General features: G+C 44.4%; 1 protein-coding gene across 1 annotated transcript; it reads left to right on the top strand.

Annotated features, from left to right (window-relative positions):
- The first annotated feature begins 1,930 nt into the window (after positions 1 to 1,930).
- tm9sf3 (transmembrane 9 superfamily member 3) lies at positions 1,931 to 21,746 on the top strand. Its single transcript, XM_064318089.1, has 15 exons — positions 1,931 to 2,164; positions 8,926 to 9,121; positions 9,677 to 9,799; positions 10,222 to 10,382; positions 11,189 to 11,266; positions 11,379 to 11,510; positions 12,699 to 12,865; positions 15,921 to 16,015; positions 16,520 to 16,650; positions 17,549 to 17,688; positions 17,951 to 18,019; positions 18,149 to 18,295; positions 18,698 to 18,781; positions 19,054 to 19,130; positions 19,533 to 21,746. The coding sequence occupies exons 1-15, from the start codon at positions 2,072 to 2,074 to the stop codon at positions 19,598 to 19,600; spliced, it is 1,761 nt and encodes a 586-aa protein (XP_064174159.1). The 5' UTR covers positions 1,931 to 2,071; the 3' UTR covers positions 19,601 to 21,746.
- Positions 21,747 to 22,520: the final 774 nt, after the last annotated feature.

Here is a 22,520-nt window from a genome sequence, read left to right as displayed (position 1 = left end):
TGATTTTTCACAAGGAAAAAAAGTGATGTTGGCATGGAACTTTGAGGGAAACATAGGATCAATACAGCCAGCTGTAGTCAGAAGCATACTCTCCTGGATTGTGATGTCTGAGGTGCAATGCTACCAAAGTGCTACCAACTCTAAATCAACTGACAGCAAATTTTAAAGGCCACAGCATCAAGACTAGCCTGTCAAGAACTCTAGAGCAGACTACAGAGTACAAATGACTCATTACTTCTGGAAATGCAGGTTTGCAAGGACAGTGGCACAAAGACCACAGACAATGGCCTACCAAGCAGTGGAGAAATGTGATATAGTCAGAAGATTCATCCTTCACCATGTTCTCAACTAACAGATGGGTTTACTTGTGGTGCACACCTAAAGAAGCCTATAGACCTGAGTGCTTTGTTCCAAAAGTGAAGGGCCTTGGGAGTTCTGTAATGGTGCAGGGTGTATTCTGCAGCATTATACTGTTAAATAGCATGGTTTGGGTGCTCTCATCCCCTAACATGGCAAGGTCAGTGATGGCCATTATATTATGATTCTGAGTGATCAAAATCTTCCTCTGTTGCAGCATTTATTTCCTGCTAAGAGGGGTATAATCATTATTTTTATTTATATATAAAAATTTTTTTATATAATCATTGTCTGTAGTCATTGATTTAGACAATTCATGTTTCGCCTTATTTGCTGATGGCTGGCATTCTCTGATCTTTGGAGATATTCCATATGAGCAGTCACAGGGCACTTCTAAGGTCACAGAATCTACAATTGTTAACAAACTGATTATGTGTCTCCTGTAATGGGGTATTATGTGTCTATGGAGATACACGTCTTAAGTGTGATGCCAACACCAACACATCACAAGGTTGCACACATGCATTACTGATATACAGTGAAGGTTTTGGAAGATGGATACTACAATCAACTGTCTGCTTGTTTTCCTGTTCCCCTGATGATTATTTCATGTTACATTCTCTGGTGGGAATTCCAGCTTGACTCCAGTCTGGTTTTAAGCTGGTTCAGCTGGTCCAACTGGTTTTAAGCTAGTTTGGAGATGGGTAAAGCCAGCAACAATATGGTTAAGATAGTAACCATTCTGGCAAGATCATGTCTACTAGGTGGGCCAGCTTGGTACAGACTAACCTTTATACCTAGCATACAGGTAGCAGCACTGTCTAGCCAGAAACTCGGTTTCAGGTGATTTTAACAGTACCCACACTGTAGCTAGCATGCCCAAAAAGGAAGAAAAGAAAATCCAGCAAGTTCTCCAGCTAAATCAAAACACAACCGAATTTGAACACACGTGGAGCTAACTGTAGACAGAGGAATAATGTTTTCCCAATGACAAAATTAGATAAGGTAAGCTATGCAGCTTTTCCTAGTTTTCAATCGCCTGTATAGCAAGCTAAAATTAACAAAACAGTGGCCACTTTCAAGTTTCGGCATCCAGTTAATCGGCTGCTAATTCTCCATGCTCGAATCCATCAGTATGTTACTAAAATGAGGAATATAGTTTTAAAAAAAGCATACATGGCAAAGTGCCACAAAATCGATCAACTCGTGTGGGATATAGTACTGTCTGAGCAAGTAGAATGGCGCATGTTGCTCCAAAGGCAGTCGCACGTATACTAACGTTAGTTCTGTATTTAATTTTTCTGTTGACAACGTTAAAATTGTAGCCATAATCATAGACATTATCACAAATAATCGTGACCTAGGCTATTCACCTATAGCCATTCACAAAGGTGAAGCGCTTCCGCTGCTTTACTTCGCAGTCGGATGACGTGGCTGATCGCAGAAACGGTAGCGGAGTGTGTGAATGGGAGATTTTTTTAAATTCAACATAAGCTCAACGCTTTAGACTTTGATTGGCTTTGGTGCACCATGTGACTGATCCTAGACAATCAAAATAGAAATCGTTTAGTGTCCGGGAAAATGTTTTACGCCATATGCGTGTGAGAGCATCTGAACTGTCTGCCACTGACATACAACCAGGAAGAAGGAAGGTGGGATAGCGCTAACAAAGCTAAAATCCCTTTTCTGTCTGAAAAACTTTACCCAGAAAATAATGGGGTTTTCCAGGTGGAAGATAACTGTGGTGACCTTGCTGTCTGCTGTGGGACTGTTACTGCCGGCCCGAGCGGATGAACACGAACACACGGTAAGAATTTATCTGGAGGATTGAAAATAGGACCGTTTTATGCGTGTGGATGATAATGGTAGACGCTAATGGACGGCTAATGGCTAGCTAATTCTCTCAGTTGGAAAACATAGGGCAGTGTAGTACATTTTTTTGTGGGGAAACACAAATTGGTGTGAACAAGTCAAAGGGATTAATTTAAATAATTTATTCCGATAACACGGGCTCGCTAACAACCTTATAAAAAACAAGCATCAGTCTCGCTAGCCTCCTGTTTAGGCTGCGAGTTTAAGTTAGCCGGCTATCTAGTTAACCTAAACCATACTGCTCTCGGTCACTGCTAATCTTAGCTAACGTCAACATGCTGCTTGATGACATGTCAGCTGAATTAGGCTGTATATTATAATTTGTCGGTTATAACAGTTTATTCTAGCTAGCTGGCTTACATGCGACCTTTTGATTTTTTTAAGGCAAGCACGCTAGCTAGTCTGATAGACTATTGCCTTTAAAATCCACATGATGTTGATTGGCTACGTAGCTAAGCTATCTATAAAGTGTAGCTAATACCTGATTCAAATATTAATTAAAAAAACGTAATGTTGGTTGTCTGGCGCATATTATATAGATGGCTAAAGAGCGTTAGCTGCAGAGTGTAAATATGTCCGTGGCACTGACGGCATATCCGGTTGTTCAGGCCTGCTTATGCAGAACACGATAGCTAATGCTATACCTGTCCAAACCTTCTTTTAAATGAGTCTCGTCATAAACTCGTTTTTATGAGTTAGCTATTACATGCCCCGTTTCCCCAGCAATAAAGCTACTAATAGTTTGCAAAATAGATGTTAAATAGGTTCTTGTCAACTAGCTAGATTAGAAGTTAGCTTGGCTTGCTAGCTACGTGGTAGGGCGAAATGCCGGGAGAGGTGCGCGGCTTTGGGATGGTATCTAACTTCTAAGAATTCGAATGCGGTACTGCTGGAAGTACTTGTTTAACTAGCTGTCGTCTCACTTTCACTGTTAATATATTGCCGTAAAGCTGAGATAACGTTGCACGCACGACTTAATGTAGCATATGTATCGTTGTTGATCTGTTCATATATCGAGAAGCGATCCTTCTAGCTAGCTAGTTTGTGACTAGTAACTGTGAGCCTACATTTTATAATTTCTTTTTTCACGTTGTGCAGCTTGTTCGTAACCCGCGAACAATACGAGAATACGATGATCTATGTTTCTATTTTTATTTGACAGTGATATATACAGATTTAAAGATTTATGGTTACATTTTTGGTCCCCAACCATTGTTCCAATTCAGCTTTACTCAGATTTTACGAGGCTGCAATCATTTCCAGTTAAGTTTCTTGTGGTCCAACTGAAAGACAAAAAGTCAAACTTCTGAAGTCCTTAAGTTTTTACTGACCACCTCTATAACGATCACTCCTTAAGCGAGCACACTGTCAACAAGAAAAAAAGGCAGACTAATTGTGTTCTGCCTGCACAAGTTTGCTGTTGAACCTGATCAGTTACAAACAGATGTGTAGCTCTGCTATTTAGATTTTTGACATATTACAATTTGCCTGACATTCTATCCCCCCCCCCCCCCCCATTTCAAGGCACTGTAAGGTTTCTGATGAATTACTGGTATGTAAATGAAAGTAGTCATGTTTAGTACCTTGTCACATATCCTTTGCATGCAATGACTGCGTGGAGACTGTGACCCATAGACATCACCAGGTGCTGAGTATCTTCTCTGGGGATGCTCAGCCAGGCCAGTACCGCAGCCATCTTTATTTCCTACTTGTTTCGGGGGCTAGCTGTCAGTCAAGAATTGTCAAGTTTTTGGTTTGAAGAACTCCTATGTTGCTGTAGGAAGAGGTGCTGTCCAATGAGGCATTTGCTTGAACTTGAGCAAATGCAGAACATGCTTCTGTACACTTCAAAATTCATTCTACTGCTGATATCAGCACTTACATCATCAGTGAAGACAAGTGAGCCAGTATCTGTCGCAACCATACATGCGCAAACCATAACACCCCCACCAGCATGTTTCACAGATGGGGGCCGGTGCTTTGGATCTTGGGCAGTTCCTTTTGGCCTCCACACTTTTGCTCTTGCCATCGCTGATACAAGTGAATCTTTGTCTCATCCGTCCGCAAATGCCTTTCTCCACAACTCTGCAGGCTCTTTTAGACACTTTGTGGCAAACCGTAACCTGGCCATCCAGTTTTTGTGGTTATCTAGTAGTTTGCATCCTGCAGCGCAGCCACTGTAGTTCTGTTTGTAAAGTCTCATGTGGACATTAGTCACTGACACATCAATTCCTGCCTCCTGAAGAGTGCTTCTGATCTGTCAGACAGGTGTTTGGGGTTTGTTTTGTTCATTATGGTGAGAATTCTTCTGTCATCAACTGTAGAGATCATCCTTGGCCAACCAGGTTCTTTGCTATTAATGAGCTCACCAGTGCACTCTTTCTTCCTAATGATGTTCCCAACAGTTGATTTTGGTTAGCCTAAGGTTTGGCCTATGTCTGCACTTTAATCACATGTGAATTGTTTGAGTACAAATTTAAAATTGTGGAGTGCAGAGCCAAATCAATATATAAAAAAGATATGTATGCATGTGTGTATGTATATGTGTGTGTCTTTGTCTCAAACATTATGGAGCTCATCGTATAAGAGCATTTTGATATTGTGTTCCAATGTCACGGATATTAAACAACACATTTCTGTGAAATATCCTTGCTTTTTAAAAGATGATTTATATTTTGGGTCACAAGAGTTCCTTGAGCTTGTTTCTCATATTCTTTTGAACGGTCGTCCATGGGAATATTCAGTTGTCAACCTCTTTGTATATCAAAGTATGAATGAAACAAATCCACCATGTTTAAATCCTGTTCCTTGACCAGGATGTAGGGCACCTACGATTGGACACACCCTTCACCTATCAAATGCCTTATAATAGGGTTGAAAGTCAAAGGGATGCAAGATAATATTGGCCGATAGTATCTTAAAACAAACTTCTTGGTGCTGATCGGTAAACTAAGATTATGGCTGTTATGATGGTGCAATACGTGTGCCTGAGACAACGCATTTCGTGTGTCGTTTGTGCAGTAAAGTGAAGTCAGATGCTCAAAAGTAGCCTAAACACAGCCTCTTATTTGTTCATTTTTATTCATCTTTTATCAGCCAAAGTTACTGGTAGTAGTTTTACGCTAGGCTCATGCTCCTTGCGTCAAAAAGGTAGCAAGATGAAATATATTGTCATACAAATAAAACTTATTATGTTTTCTTTCATAAATTGAAGTCTGTGTTGATCTAGGCTATCTCCATGAACTTGGGACCACAGTGAGAGTTTGCATTTGTGCTACTAGGCTATAGTGTAAAACGGAGGTATCCGCATAAGTATCAGATACTATGGCCAGCCGTATATTGGATATTTCAATAACCCTATATTTCGTTTTTAATTATTTTTGGAAACAAAATCTCTTGTTTGCACATTTCAGTTTGGTCGTATTTTATGTTCAGGCTGGGGCTGTGGATGTGCTCTCACTCCGGATAGCACTTGTTTAAAACTGGTTGTGGCAGGTTTCAGTGCAATCAGTTAAAACCTGTCACAAGTGACTACAGTGTGAAGAGAGCATGAGAGTTTGACTCTGAGCGAGCTGGTGAAATGGTGCCCAAAGGGAATACCTTTTGAAGACAAAGAATCAGTTTGCAAATCTGCGATAGCAAAAAAAGGAAATTACAAAGCTGGGAGTGAGAGCATAGACTGCAGAAAAAATATGGGCATGGTCACTGTGACATCACCCATTGACTGTCTGTGTGCTTGGCGAAAAGCGCTTTGAAGCCTGGGAAGTGTAGTTTGTGGGCGTCGCCATGTTGTACAAATTGGAGCGAGAGACTACGTAGTAGGGACATGAAGTCCGGTCATCCACTATGCGTGTGAGATGCAGTGACTCGGTTGTGATGCAAACTGTACCCGATTTGTTCACAAAATATTACTGTCTTGTCTAAATAGCACAATAACTTAACAAATCGGCATGTGGGGAGACATTGGGCAAAGAAAAAACACCTATTGCGACTATTGGTGGGCACGGTGGCGCAGTGGGTAGCATCATTGCCTCACAGCGAGAAGGTCCTGGGTTTGAGCCCCCGCCCGGGCCTTTCTGTGTTTGCATGTTCTCCCCGTGTCCCACGTGGGTTTCCTCCGGGTACTCCGGTTTCCTCCCACAGTCCAAAGACATGCAGGTTAGGTTAATTGGAGAGTCTAAATTTCCCCTAGGTGTACTCCTGCCGTTGCCCTTGACCAAGGTACTGGCCTCGGAACTGGAGTTGGTCCCCGGGCGCCGCACTGTGGTTGCCCACTGCTCCTAAGTAATTAGGATGGGTTAAATGCAGAGGACGCATTTTGTTGTCTTAGAAGGCAATGACCTGAATTGAATCTAATCTAATCTATATTTTCTTGTGGGGGAAAAAAAATCATTTACTTTGTATTTTGACCGTATTGTTGCCATTGACTTGCATTAAAACGAGTGGCTGAAACGCCTATACTGGAGCCAACTGCACTGGCACTAGTGAGCAATGTCTCTCAACAAGACCAAGAAGTGAGCTTCAAAAACGCAGCCCGGTCTTGAGTGAGAGCAGGAGAAAAGGCTGTTTAAATGGAGAGGCTATTGATATCTTATGTCCTTTGCCATTGATGACCAGGTTTTTGTCATGGAAAACGCCAACAGTCCCACACTTGAAGCTTCCTTTTGATAAGCCAATGGTGGGGCAATTTCTACAGTGTGACAGTAAAGCGAAAAACTCTTACAAAAAGGTACATAATAATCAACGAAATCGATAATAATCCACAAAAATGCAACTGAAGGCTGTGTTCGTTGCATATCTGTTGTTGTGGACAAGTCCGTGGATTCAAAACGATAACTCCCTACATCCTCCACATGGCTTTGTCTGTTTTGCAAAGTGATCCTGAAGGTGGTGTCTTGAGTGCATAAACCCCAGTAGCGTCTAAAATGTTTTCACCAGTTATCAAGCCAGCCGTCACACTTGTCCCATATTGGCAGTTGAACACACAGGGCAATAAAGTAAATATTTATAGGGCATATTACCCTGTTGGCACATCGATGTCCTTGCTGGAAGTATGTGGCCACGCAGGTGTCAAGACCGTGTAAAAATAGCAGCGCGTGGGCAGCGCGGTCAGGGCGCTGGCCTTGGCATCGGTGCAGTGGCACGCCGAGCCCAGGTCCTGCGAGATCCGAGTATGACCGGTGCATTGTGGGAGCGGCAGACTCGGCGGCCTCTCCAGGGAAGGGTGGGAGGGACTCGGCGGGGAGGATCGCCGAGCGCTGAGCGGCCTCGATGGGCGTCGGGATCGCGGTCAGGGGCGCGAGGAGCCGTGCCCCGGGTGAGACGCGGCTGCCTCCTTCCTACCGCCGACCGCCGGGGCTGTGTAGTGGCGAATTCTCAGCTGTACATGGGGGAGGGGGGAGTTTAATAGCACTAGGGTATAACTGGCCACCGAATTGGGCGAAAAAGGGGGGGGTAGTAAAATATCCAAATGCTGTTCAAGTACGAAGCTTAGATTCACGCATTATTTGGGATGATTTAAAGGAGACTGTCTCCAGTTTAATTGTCAAAGTGCCAGCAGGTCAGTACCTTACTTAATGGAACACATTGCACATAGCTGCTGAATGTCTCTCTATGCCTAATGTATTATACTGGGGTCATTAAACAGGAACTCGCATCACTGGAAATCACTTCAGTGACCTTTGCACCAAAGAAACCAAATATTCTGCGAAACATGCACAGTTGTACGTCGCTTTGGATAAAAGCGTCTGCTCAGTACATCTAATGTAATGTCTCCAATGCCAGTTGTCACTGATAGAAAGGTGCTTTTTGGATCTGATAGATATTTAAGCGCTGCACATTTCTTTAATTCAGTTAACCTAAACCTATACAAACAAGTCAGTTTGTTGAGTGCATGACTGAGAAGCACATCTGTTAACTTACAAGCGTATGGCTGAGCCTAACTGAACACAGTTACGACTTTTTAATTCATGAATTCAGTATTGAGACACAAAGCATGTCATTCAGTTATGAAGTCCCAGAACGCGCATGCATCCCACTGATGCTTCATTGAAAGCGGTGGGGGGGAGTGCTCTCTGATGCCCCACGGCTTAGACTACGTCATTGTAGCTAATGGTAATGGTAATGCTAAAGCTATAGTCATTTCTATCAGTTGATGTGACACAGGCACTTGGAAGCATCCATTTAGTAAGCTGATTGAGCAGAGATTGCGTATTTAAAGAAAATTCCTCTGTTGTCACTGTGAATGGAGGACGGACATTTGGCCCTGCCTATTGCTGAGCCGCTGTTGTGCAGGAATTGTATCGCTGCTCCTCTCCCAGTGGCTCGGTGGCTCATGAGTGCAAAACCACATCATTGCTGAGCTCTGCCTATCAATGAGCCTCGCTCTCTGATCCTCAGCTGAGGGCGGAGCTCTGTTTGCAGAGCACCTGGAGCCGGTGGCTTACGCACAGAAAAAAGGCCAAAGTGCAGTGACGGCAGTAGAGCTCCGGAGTGCGGGTGTTGGCGGACGCGTGCCGCGCGACGCTGGTGGGGGGCGTGATTTTACCCCTCTCCGCCTCATTATCCCGCCAAGGCCATTCTAACGTGCGGGAGCACCGCAGTCCAAACACGGGGCGCAAGGGGTCCGGCTCAAAACCGACGAGAGCCTCGTCGCGGAATTGAAACCCGTTTGCGTTTTCTTTTTGTCTCTCGCAGTATGTAGATAAAGAAGAAGTCGTGTTATGGATGAACACGGTGGGGCCCTATCACAACAGGCAAGAAACCTACAAGTACTTTTCCCTTCCGTTCTGCGTGGGCTCCAAGAAGACGATCAGCCACTACCACGAGACCCTGGGGGAGGCGCTGCAGGGGGTGGAGCTGGAGTTCAGCGGCCTGGACATCAAATTTAAAGGTAATCCTGGAACACGGGAAGACGGCCAATCGCACCAGGCCCTGGTCGTTTGTCCCTCCCACTTTGTGGATCACCCAGTTATTATGGAACGGGACCGCTCCCTGATAGTTTTGGATTTTATGATTTAGTCGATCGTGTTATTGTTTTATTGCGTTTTAAATCAAATTAGTTTTTGAAACATTTTTTGGGTGGAGGGCAACATTTGTTTGTTGGGTTATGTTATATAAGCTCTGAGCAAAAGCGTTTTTTGAGCAACAGGCATTTGTTACTGGTTATGGTATGCACAGCACAGGATCAACACAGTTGAAACGTGAATATAATTATATATTGTATATAATTATAAATACTCAGTCATCCATGCTCGTGAAGAAAAGCCTGCAAATGTTTTGATAGTTTCAACGTCTAATGCCCATAAGCCCACCGTTTTATCAGCATTCTTACTGGGTATGTGTCCTGTCAGACACTGTTTTGAAAACCGATGGTAGGCTTCAGCTCAGAGTGAAACGTGACCCCAGTTGACGCGACTAAAAGCGACCTCGTGCGTCACTTCCGCAGACGAGGTGATGCAGACGACGTACTGCGAGATCGAGCTGGACAAAGCCAAGCGCGACGCCTTCGTCTACGCCATCAAGAACCACTACTGGTACCAGATGTACATCGATGACCTGCCCATATGGGGTGAGTGCTCTGCCTCCGTGGAGCGTGGGTTTCAGTCGCGTCTGAGACGCGTGCTTCCTGCAGGGCTGGGGGGGGGGATTTCCGTTTCAATTCCAGTCAGTTCTGGAAATAGAATCGACTCGCAATCCATAAATGAGGGTTTTCCGTTGATGTTCAGTTCATTTGCTGAAGTGGCAGAATTTAAATGGAACTGCTGCCTGTTAATTCACATTTCTGTGTGACTTGAGATATTGTTTGATACAGTTCTAGGCTGTGGTGCACTTCGCTGTATCTACTTGCTGATTTGGCTTCATGCTCCATACAAGAACGTCTGAGTCACTAGTTTAAACCACTTGGGTGTTCTGCAAAAGCGAAGCCTTTCTTTTTAGGCCATTTGCTTAATTGAGTGTACTCCCTTTTTTTTTTAAATTTTTTTTTTTTAGGAATTGTTGGAGAGGCAGACGAAAACGGAGAGGATCACTACCTTTGGACGTACAAGAAACTGGAGATAGGTTACCACGACAACAGAATTGTTGATGTGAATTTAACCAGCGAAGGGAAAGTCAAGCTGGTCCCGAACACGAGGATCGCGATGTCATACTCAGTAAGTGCCCGCGGATGTCTAGCCAGTAAGCAAGTCGCGGTTCATCATGGGTAGGCCTCCGCAGTTTCGAATTTTTTGGTTTTGAATTTACAGGGCAAAATACGTATGTGTTCGTCGGTCCAGAAACATATCCTGTTTTCATTTGCGTTCATAGTTTTTATGGTTGTTTTGGTGAGAGGGGTTGATGATATTACTGAAGAAAACGGTGACGTTTGCTGTTTTTTTTCTTTCTTGCTTTGATAACGGCTTGTGCACCAGGCATTCCCTTGAGCCAAGCTGAGCTGAAGTCTACCCAGTTCAGTCTTCATTTAGCATGAATCTAATATTTGTTCTGTATACGTCATAAATACTGTGGAATAATTATTAATATTCAAGGTGAAACATTAATGGATTAAGCCTTTGTGCTTCAGGTACCATTAAGATAATTTGTTTCATGTAGTGAAATTTATTCATTAGGATTTGCATTTTTGTTGTTCCAACATTTTGAAATATGCGTTCTGCGATGCTGATTTGCTCTGTATGTTGGTCCATATTTACAAAGGTGAGAGGTTTGACTGGCAATTTTAAAATGGTTTATTTGGGAAAGTTCAAGTTTATTCAATTTTGTGATAATATAATACAATGAAGTCTCAGAACCCATATAAGTTTGCTTGCATCGCAGAGATTTTAAAGCTTTGCTTCACATGATCTTTCATCACTCGCTCGGTATGTGGAGCATAGCTGTAGAATACATGGCTTTGTACATGGGTGTGTCGGCCTGTCAGTGAACCGTGACATTTAACACTGACTTATTTCCTCTGCGCCAGGTGAAGTGGAAGAAGTCAGATGTGAAATTTGAGGACCGATTCGACAAGTACCTGGATCCATCTTTCTTTCAGCACAGAGTGAGAGGATTCTCTTGGAAAACTGACTTGATTTCTCAGTAAACTGGATTTGTGATTTTATTTTATTTTATTTTATTGGCTAGCTGACTCAAGGCTTTTCATCCCCTGACAGATTCACTGGTTTTCCATTTTCAACTCGTTCATGATGGTGATCTTCCTGGTGGGCCTGGTCTCCATGATCCTGATGAGGACGTTGCGGAAAGACTACGCCCGATACAGCAAAGAGGAAGAGATGGATGACATGGTGAGTGATGTGGTGTTCTGGCGAGTGATGTTGTGATATGGTGAGTGATGTTATAGGGTGAGTGACGTGGTGGGTGATGTGGTGAGTAATGTGGTTTTGCGGTGAGTGATGTTGTGTTATGGTGAGTGACGTGGTGAATGATGTTGTGACGTGTTGAGTGATGTGATATGGTGATTGATGATGTGATACGGTGAGTGATGTGGTGACATGGTGAGTGATGTTATGATAGGGTGAGTGAAGTGGTGACATGGTGAGTGATGTTATGACATGCTGCCTGCTTCTTTGTGTATCTGTCTATCTATCTGTCCTCCTGCAAGGCTTTGATGGCCTAAGATATGAAGGATCATGGACAGACAGGGGAGAAATCAAATTATAAATCAATAAACGCTTTGACATTATCTGTGATGTCATCGTACGATTTGTGAAGATATCAGCAAGACAGATAAGGTAATTTACTACAAAAGGTCAATTCAGAACTGTGAACTCCGGCCATAATTGGCACTCATATGGGCTATATTAACCTGAAGGGCTGGTCTAACTGATGATATTCTGGCTTGGGTTTTAAAGCCTGACTCCTGCTCGCATTTTATTTGTATAGCGAAATCTTTCAATGTGCTTATTATTATTCCGCAGAGAGCAGGGGTCTAGGAGACGCAATCGGACACCGTTAGGTTAGTTTCAGAGAACATAATTGAATAAAATCAGCATGTTCGCTTGGAAAAACAAATGTTTCCGTTCTTTGTGTTTGGCAGTGGCTGAACCTGTATCGCAAATTGCACTTTTTTTTTGTCACTTGCGTTGGGAAAAGTCCCAGAGAGCTGACATTTTAACTTAATTTACAGCGTCGGGGTAATGTCAAGTACTTGGCCTTTCAGGCGCAAGCGTGTCACGTCTTCACATGGGCCCATCATATCGCCCATAGTCTTGGCCTAAGTCTGATACCAGTGGGTTCATATTATTAGCCAATAGCGATACGACTCCAATATTATCATGCATTCACGTGCATACACACACGCACACACATACACGCACACATACACACACACACACACTCGCACGCACGCACACCACACACACACATAAAAACACGCGCACACACACAAAAACACACGCACATACAGACACCCACACACACACACACACTCATAGAATGACATAAGTGATTAATGTCCCCACGTTCCCCTGCAGGACCGGGACCTGGGGGACGAGTACGGCTGGAAGCAGGTTCACGGGGACGTGTTCCGCCCCTCCAGCCAGCCCTTGCTCTTCTCCTCCCTCATTGGCTCAGGCTGCCAGATATTCTCCGTCTCCTTCATCGTCATCATCGTGGCCATGGTCGAGGACCTGTACACAGAGTGAGTCCATCCGGACTGCCCGCCCCCCTCTCTCCCTCTCTGTCTCCCCCTCACCCTCTCCCTCCCCCTCTCCCTCTTCCTCTCTGTCTCTCCCTCTCCCTCTTCTTCTCTGTCTCTCCCTCTCCCTCTCTCTCTCTGTCTCTCCTCTCCTCCCTCCCACTCTCCCTCTGTCTCTCCCTCTCCCTCTCTGTCTCCCCTCTCCCTCTCTGTCTCTCCCTCCTCTCTCTCCTCTCTGTCTCCCCCTCTCCTCTCTCTCTCCCCCTCTCCCTCTCCCTCTCCCCCTCCCTCTCACTCCGTGTGTCCGCAGTCTGGCGCCGCTGCACCCTACAGGAGCGCGGGCAATTTAGGAAGCTTTCAAAGGGGCTAGCGGTAGCAAGTGCTAACTGCTTTTATCCATCACACTCTTTTTGAAGTGACTGTGACTTGATGATCATTTTTTATTTTTGACAGAAAAATTTCCCTAAACCTGGTTTCCTTAAAATGGTCTTGGTCCTTCTTAAATTTGTTTGAAATTAAAATACAAGTATTTGGCTTATTTTAATCATGTCACCGCTGTTCAATTACAATGCATCTGGATTGAAAGCAAGAATAGTTATCGGAAGATTGTTATGAAACGCAGAGGTATATAAAGTTTAACCAAGTGCCACTAGATGGCAAAATAGCACTTCATATTCCATAAACATGGAATACAGTAATTTACAACTTGACTGCAACACAGAAATTATTAGTTTATTTATCTGTAGTGTATTTGTGTATGCATGGGTCCTAGATTGAATCTTTTTATGTATATGTTTATTTGACAGGGACAGTGCTCACAAATGAATATTTCTTAGATGTATCCGTGTACAAGTGGCAGGATTCAGTGAAAAGGCTAGGATTCCTCTCTGAATCAGTTTGCACACGTGTGAGTGTGCGCGTACAGGCTGGTGCTTATATGTTCTGCTTTTATGTGTGCTCATTAATTAGGCAATGCCCTGTAATCATACTCAGCAGGGCCTGGAGTAAACACCCACACATTCACATCAGCTTAATTACCTCGCCTTTTGGGTAATGCCTGCTTTAAAATGTTATTTGAAAGAAAAACGGTGGTAGAATAGCAGAGTCTACATTAACTATCCATGAATAATCCCAACCAATCTGGAAAACCAAAAGTGCCAGTGGAGAATAAAAATGCCACTGAATACCACCGGATCTGCTCTGTCTGAACGAGCTCGTTGGTCCCATTCTCTGCCTGAACGAGCACGTTGGTCCCGTTCTCTGTCTGAACGAGCACGTTGGTCCCATTCTCTGTCTGAACGAGCTCGTTGGTCCCATTCTCTGTCTGAACGAGCACGTTGGTCCCATTCTCTGTCTGAACGAGCACGTTGGTCCCATTCTCTGCCTAAACGAGCACGTTGGTCCCGTTCTCTGCCTAAACGAGCACGTTGGTCCCATTCTCTGTCTGAACGAGCACGTTGGTCCCATTTTCTGCCTAAACGAGCACGTTGGTCCCATTCTCTGCCTAAACGAGCACGTTGGTCCCGTTCTCTGCCTGAACGAGCACGTTGGTCCCGTTCTCTGCCTAAACGAGCATGTTGGTCCCATTCTCTGTCTGAACGAGCTCGTTGGTCCCATTCTCTGTCTGAACGAGCACGTTGGTCCCATTCTCTGTCTGAACGAGCACGTTGGTCCCATTCTCTGCCTAAACGAGCACGTTGGTCCCGTTCTCTGCCTAAACGAGCACGTTGGTCCCATTCTCTGTCTGAACGAGCACGTTGGTCCCATTTTCTGCCTAAACGAGCACGTTGGTCCCATTCTCTGCCTAAACGAGCACGTTGGTCTCATTCTCTGCCTAAACGAGCACGTTGGTCCCATTCTCTGTCTGAACGAGCACGTTGGTCCCATTCTCTGCCTAAACGAGCACGTTGGTCCCGTTCTCTGCCTAAACGAGCACGTTGGTCCCGTTCTCTGCCTAAACGAGCACGTTGGTCCCATTCTCTGCCTAAACGAGCACGTTGGTCCCATTCTCTGCCTGAACGAGCACGTTGGTCCCGTTCTCTGCCTAAACGAGCACGTTGGTCCCATTCTCTGCCTAAACGAGCATGTTGGTCCCATTCTCTGTCTGAACGAGCACGTTGGTCCCGTTCTCTGTCTGAACGAGCACGTTGGTCCCGTTCTCTGCCTGATCGAGCACGTTGGTCCCATTCTCTGCCTGAACGAGCACGTTGGTCCCATTCTCTGCCTAAACGAGCACGTTGGTCCCATTCTCTGCCTGAACGAGCACGTTGGTCCCATTCTCTGCTTAAACGAGCACGTTGGTCCCATTCTCTGCCTGAACGAGCACGTTGTCTCATTCTCTGCTAAACGAGCAGTTTCCCATTTCTGCCCTGAACGAGCACGTTGTCCATTCTTGCCTAAACGAGCACGTTGGTCCCATTCTCTGCCTAAACGAGCAGTTGGTCATTCTCTGCCTAAAACGAGACGTTGGTCCCATTCTCTGCCTAAACGAGCACGTTGGTCCCATTCTCTGCCTGAACGAGCACGTTGGTCCCATTCTCTGTGTAAACGTCGGGTTGGTCCATTCTCTGCCTAAACGAGCACGTTGGTCCCATTCTCTGCCTAAACGAGCTCGTTGGTCCCATTCTCTGCCTAAACGAGCACGTTGGTCCCATTCTCTGCCTGAACGAGCACGTCTGTCTCATTCTCTGCCTAAACGAGTACATTGGTCCCATTCTTTGCCTAAACGAGCACGTTGATCCCATTCTCTGTGTCAACGAGCACGTCTGTCTCATTCTCTGCCTAAACGAGTACATTGGTCCCATTCTCTGCCTAAACGAGCACGTTGGTCCCATTCTCTGCCTAAACGAGCACGTTGGTCCCATTCTCTGCCTGAACGAGCACGTTGGTCCCATTCTCTGTGTAAACGAGCAGGTTGGTCCCATTCTCTGCCTAAACGAGCACGTTGGTCCCATTCTCTGCCTAAACGAGCACGTTGGTCCCGTTCTCTGCCTAAACGAGCACGTTGGTCCCGTTCTCGGCCTAAACAAGCTCATTTCTTCTCTGCTGGTGTTTGCAGGAGGGGCTCCATGCTAAGCACTGCCATCTTTGTCTACGCTGCTACATCTCCGGTCAACGGCTACTTTGGGGGGAGTTTGTACGCAAAGCAAGGGGGTGAGTACAGCTTAGTGGCCTTGCTTATGGTCACATTTTTACTTAGATCACAATTAAACTAAGGGATTCACCAGGATTTAATTAAGATAACGCAGCAAGTACGTTATGTACATAGAGTAGCAGTTCTTTATTTGGGATTAATTTTTGGAATTATTTGATGGGTCATATTGTGGGTTTGGCTGCTTAACTAGTGTTCTTCCATTAGTGTTTACAGTTGCATACAGTTTGGGGTCCTATTATTGTGTATGATACCATGAGTATCACTGTTTTGCAAGAAAATGAATAAATGCTGTAGTTTTAAGGGTTAAAAAGTGAACTATTTACGAATTCAGAAATAGTGTGCCTTTTTAAACATATTTAATTTGTAGTTTTTTTTATCCAATTTGCTGCACGTGAGATTGGATTGGCCGATACTGCAGGGTCCAGCGAAGCGGCAGGTTCTTCTGAAACTAAATACAACAGTCGGCAGTCTTACGACCTGCATCTTGACCTTTGACCGCGCAGGGAGGAGATGGATCAAGCAGATGTTCATCGGGGCCTTCCTGATCCCCGCCATGGTGTGCGGCACCGCCTTCTTCATCAACTTCATCGCCATGTACTACCACGCCTCGCGAGCGATACCGTTCGGCACCATGGTGAGCAGAGCTCCCCGAACCCGGGCCTGGCGGGGGGTCAGCAAGCCCTGAACCAGGCCCATGGGGGACAAACGCGCTTCTCGGTGTGAAATGGTCTTCAGTGCTCTAAAAACGACTGTGATGTTTCCTAAAAAAGCATGCGGGTTCTCGCCGTACTAGAACATTCCATTTAAAATACAATACCTGTTTGGTAGGTTGATCCCATACACCAAACAAATTCGATATTTGAGTTGTTAACTCCTTAGTACGTATCTAAGCATTCAGATCAACACTTAATATTTATACATGCATTATATAGGCACAGGAGTGCAGTGCGAGCAACAGGAAGAAGAAATAAATTGAGGCTTTCACTGAGAAACACCCCTGAACAATCACAATGAGAATCATGACTGGTTAAGCATAACCAATCTGTCTTTAATATGAAATTATAACGTTTTAAATATACAGTGTAGTTGTTGTTATCCAGGATAAAGGAAGTAGTCGCATTTACATGGACATTTTGGTTATAAGCTGGATGCAGAGCGAACGGTGACCACAGAAACCACAAAAGAAGTGCACTGTGTGCGTTGTAAATGGAGCGTTTCACATAAGGGTGGTGTGACACCCAATTAACATGATTGGGGACAAGGGATTAGAAGCAGTCTTATAGCTTCCAAGGAATATATGTGTCAATATTTAATTAACAGGTTTAAAGTTTCTCAATTAATCTACTGATTAGTTCAACTAATGGAAAGAATGACCCATTAATTTTTTTCATTGTTTGAGAGCCTTGACTGAGTAAAATAGACTGAGTAAGTCTTGAGGGTCTGAATCATTTGAGGACTTGTCTAATTGCTTTATTGCAGTAGAGGTGGTGATCATTGAGAAATGCTTGAGCGGTGTGCTTGATGTTTTTCAGGTTGCTGTTTGCTGTATCTGTTTCTTCGTCATTCTGCCCCTGAACCTGGTGGGCACCATTCTGGGCAGAAATCTTTCTGGGCAGCCCAACTTCCCCTGCCGCGTCAACGCAGTGCCTCGGCCTATCCCCGAGAAAAAATGGTAAACATCATCTTACTGACAAAACCACGACAGGGCTTTCCTTTTAAAAATCTGAAGTGCGCTGTAGATGTGTCAGTATTTGAGCTGAAGCTGAAATGTGCTGTGGGTGTGTCAGTATTTGAGCTGAAGCTGAAATGTGCTGTGGGTGTGTCAGTATTTGAGCTGAAGCTGAAATGCACTGTAGGTGTGTCAGTATTTTAGCTGAAGCTGAAATGGTCTGTGTGTCAGTATTTGAGCTGAAATGGGTCTCTCTGCCCTGCAGGTTCATGGAGCCGGCCGTCATCGTTTGCCTGGGGGGAATCCTGCCCTTCGGCTCCATATTCATTGAAATGTAAGGAGCCGCCGTTACCGTGCGGTGCAGCGTATAACCAGCCGTTACAGCAAGCAGGCCTGCAGGTTCCCGAGCGCACCTGTATTCATGCATCTCTGCTCTTCTTCTTCTTCTTCTTCATCTGCACAGGTACTTCATCTTCACCTCCTTCTGGGCCTATAAGATTTACTACGTGTACGGGTTCATGATGCTGGTCCTGGTCATCCTGTGCATCGTCACCGTCTGCGTCACCATCGTCTGCACCTACTTCCTGCTCAACGCGGAGGACTACAGATGGTGAGAGAGCCGGCCGCTGGCGCCGGGACCGCTTTCAGGGCTCGAGCGCGCTGGACTATTCGACTTTGCGGAACACCTTCTGTCAACATTTACTGAGCGCCGCTGCTGAACGCTTTGCCTCCTTTGACCTGTGTCATGTGACCTGTAGCCTTATAAGGGGCCGGAGAATGGAAAGAATTAGGTGTTTTCTTTCCCCACACAGTTGCTGGGGTTGATAAAGCTTCTGATTTTGAAGTGGTAAATTGCCTGCATTTTAGGGTGCAGTTTGGTGTAAAGGGGGGTTTAAGAGGTTTCGGATTGAGCTTCTAGTAGTCGGTATCAGGTCTTATGCTAGACTAATAAACACCCTTGTCTGTGTTCTGGAGAAAAGTGATTTATTTTAAGTGTTTTCATTTTTTTCAGGCAGTGGACGAGCTTCCTGTCTGCAGCCTCCACTGCAGTTTATGTTTACATGTACTCGTTCTACTACTACTTCTTTAAAACAAAGTAAGTTGTATCGCTAACCTTACAAGCTTTTAAAATGGTATATAAGGCTCTGTCCTTCACTACAGTGTGTCAAAATTAATACATGAGCAAAACTGTGTGTGTTCGGTATTTGCTAAAAACATAAAGTCTGAAGTAACTTATCGTACGTCCACAGTCGATACAAATACAAAGATAATGTATTTTGCAAAAGCGAAAAAAAGATGTTTAGCTGACCGGCTGAAGTCTCTTCTCCAACGTGCCGTACTGAAGTGTTTTTCCCTCTCTCTTTTTAGGATGTACGGCTTGTTCCAGACGTCCTTTTACTTTGGATACATGGCTGTGTTCAGCACGGCACTGGGAATCATGTGTGGTACGTTTCTCTGTCTCTGTTTGCTGTCATTTGATATTCTGTCATGGGAATTCTTGTCTGGTCACTGTGAAAACAACTCATTGGCCAGGGAGTGATGTCATAGTACCCGAGGAATGATCCATTCCTGAGCAGTTGGAGGGGGTTTAATGCGTGTGCTTGCAGGCGTACCCCCTTGAATTAAGAGGATATGAATGGCACAGACTTATTGCGATTGGTTATTCCAGGTTGAGGAGAACATGGACATTTGGGATGGTCATGTTGTGCTGTAACCCTTTCTCAACGTTCCTCCATCTTGCATTTATAGATGACCTTTGATAACTGGGTCCATGTACATGAACTGGTCTTAGATTTTTGTCTGACGAGATTAAATGATGCATCTCAAATTGTTCGTTTGTCCTTCAGGAGCCGTCGGTTATATGGGAACAAGTGCCTTCGTGAGGAAGATCTACACCAATGTGAAAATTGACTAAAGTAACCATGGGATCAGTGGATCCACACGCAGCTTGTCCAACAGAGTCGGGCACACGTCGTTTTTTGCGGGAAGAGATTGTGGTATATTACTTTGTACAAGTGTAGTTTTCCATTTTCCGAACGGATTCAAGAATGCGAACCGAGAAAGTACTAAAGCAAAATGAAAAGCGCTTCAATCAGTTATGTTTTAGTCCACTGCTTTGATTAATAATTTTTTTTATTTTCCAGAGCAAATGCTTGGGAGTGTATGCAGTAATAACTACCACCCCCCCCCCCCCCACTTCCCCATGCAAACCTCCCACCTCCCAAAAAAAAGAACAGAGCTTATTACTGATGAACTGTGCAGCTCTCTTCAGTGAAGAGGACAGAGCTTAACGAAAGCGCGTTCTGCTGTGTAAAAAGGGAGAGCTGGACGCCTTTACGCGCTGATTTGGGAGTCCTGTCGAATTTCCGAGTCAGTCTCAGTGCCGTCATTCTTGATCTCTGGTTTCTACATTTCTTTGTCACACTAGGGCCCTCGCATATGTTTTGCGGGTGCGTCGCATACACACCGAAAGCTATATTAATGCATGTAATATATCAGATTTAACGGGGGAATGAAAAACGTTCCCTCATTTGTCATTCAATGAAAATAAAGTCCATCCACCCAAAGAGTGAGGCTTTGGTCAAAAATTTTAGTTCCTCGATAGTTTACTGTACAGGTAGACCACATACAGTAAAGTGTAGGATTTGGTGAAATATTTTGAGGTACAGTTTAAGTGACAGATTGTTTTAAATTGGATGTTTGATGTGAACCTTTTTTTTCCAGTTTAGTCTTATCCTTTTTTTATTGTTTGGGTTTGAATGAAGTCCTTCTCGTAAAGATAATATATGAATAGGGGGTGTAACATGTATATAACCTTAAAATAATGTAACTTTAGATGTAGAACCCAAATGTATTTGGTTGTACAGATTTACTACAGTTTTTAAAATGGAACATTCAGTATAAAAGATAAAAATATTTTTTCCCCTTTTATTTTTATTTGTTTGCTCGGGGGAGGTCAGCTCAGATACATCTTGCCTGGAATTGCATGAATTACCATCTAAATGTATGTCCCGTTATACTGAGTTTATCCGTAGTTACACCCAACATTAACAGATTGCCTCTGCCCAGGGTATGCAGCCTCTAGATTTCTTTTTCCCCTAATAAAATGTCCTGAATTGAACTAAGAGCTGCTTGCAGATGTAATGGTTACATTAACAGATGGCGAACGGACTGATTTATATTTTATGATTTAAAGCGTTATTTGGCTCATAGGCCATTTCCCATGTCTTGGTTTTAGTTTCTCTCGAACCTGAAAAGAAAATTGTGAATGTCAATAGGAACGAGGCACGTGCCTAGTTTCTGCAAACATACTGTACAAAAGACGCTATTGCACACTTAACTGGATGTTTTCACTGTGTTACACGTTGCTTCGAAAAATATTTCCATGTGTGTTTTTATGTAAATACAGTACATAACTAAAAAAAAAAAAGAAAGAAAAAAAGTCCGATGGCAATACCTTGTCATTTCCAACGTTCCCACATTGGAGTAAATTCTGGCTCAATTGTGCTCTGGCGGGGCTCAAAAAGAGCTCATTTTCTGTCGAGTAAAGAGAGAAACGAGCTTAATGTTTATGTACAGGTGTCGATTGCACACGGTGTGTTATATGAAGGTGGTGACGTTGCGCTCGGAAGTGTCGAATTGTATAAAGATTCCGTTTCTACTCGGAGCTGTTCGAGGCTAACCGGCTTGCGCCCAAAGCCGACTTAAAACATTCTGTGTGCATAAAATTGGGGGGGTGGGGGGGGATACAAAACCTGTAAATGATCATTTCTTAATCATTAGAATAAAAATGATAATGGTGTGATGAGTTTTTCCCACTGTTTACTTCATATTTTTGTACCGAGTGTGGTTTAGATTGTGCTTTACATTTTTCTGCTTTTTTTTTTTAAGCTACAGAAGGCAATACTTTTGATTTTTTGTTTTATTTTCTATTCACGTCAATCATTAAGTACAGAATTATTTAAGTATTCTTGTTGGTTGCATCCTGTTTTCTATTCTTTAAAACTTTGGTAAAATTCCAATGTTATGCCATAAAATTAATAAAACAAGCGGAATATTAATTTTGTCTTAATTTTGGATTCTCAAAAAGATGATCTTAATCCCTCCGTGACCCCCGATAACTTGAATTCTTTTGTACACAGACGGTTTTGTGTACAAACAGGGCGGCACTGGCACACAGATTTATGGTATAATTTTATGGTCAGTCTGGGCGAAAGGCATCGTTTTTACACACAACATTCTGGTGATTGCTTGCTGAACACGGTACCGTGTGCTGCCAGGCCTGGCACGTGCAAAAGGATGGATAACGACTCAAAGCGTTTCCCGGAGCACCAGCTCAGACCTTCGTTCGTTTACCCTGTCCAGTCCCGCCGCACAGACCTCCTCTGTTCTGTGCACATCTCCCCCGACCAACTACAGCACTGCTTTGTGAGACTTTCTCCAAATCCCCTTCTATGTCTGCTCCCCATCCTCCCCCCCCCCCGCCCCCCCTTTTACTCCTAATCCTGAGTACCCAATCGGATTTGCACACTCATGTCATCGCTCCACCGACAGCCAATCAACCGAGTGGGTGCAAATGAGGACACGTCTCGGGGGAAGCGTGTGCTCCCAGCCGCTTATCGCCCTGCGGCCCACCAGCTGAGCCGCGCAGGCTGTGTTGCCTTGGAGAAGCGGCCATGTTGGAGTCGCTGTGGGCCACCTGCAGAGGGAGGACACGGCTGACAGAACCCCGCCTTCCCCAGAGGACGGGGCAGCCAATCACACGCCGCCCTGAGGAGCTGCTGGCTGCGCTGACTCAGTCAGGATTCAACACCGGCACTGAAAATCTGTTTCAG

The sequence above is a fragment of the Anguilla rostrata genome, chromosome 18, assembly GCF_018555375.3.
Source record: "Anguilla rostrata isolate EN2019 chromosome 18, ASM1855537v3, whole genome shotgun sequence".
In the NCBI taxonomy this organism is placed as follows: Eukaryota; Metazoa; Chordata; class Actinopteri; order Anguilliformes; family Anguillidae; genus Anguilla; species Anguilla rostrata.
The sequence above is the reverse complement of the archived record's forward strand: the minus strand, read 5'-3'. Positions and strand labels throughout refer to the sequence as shown.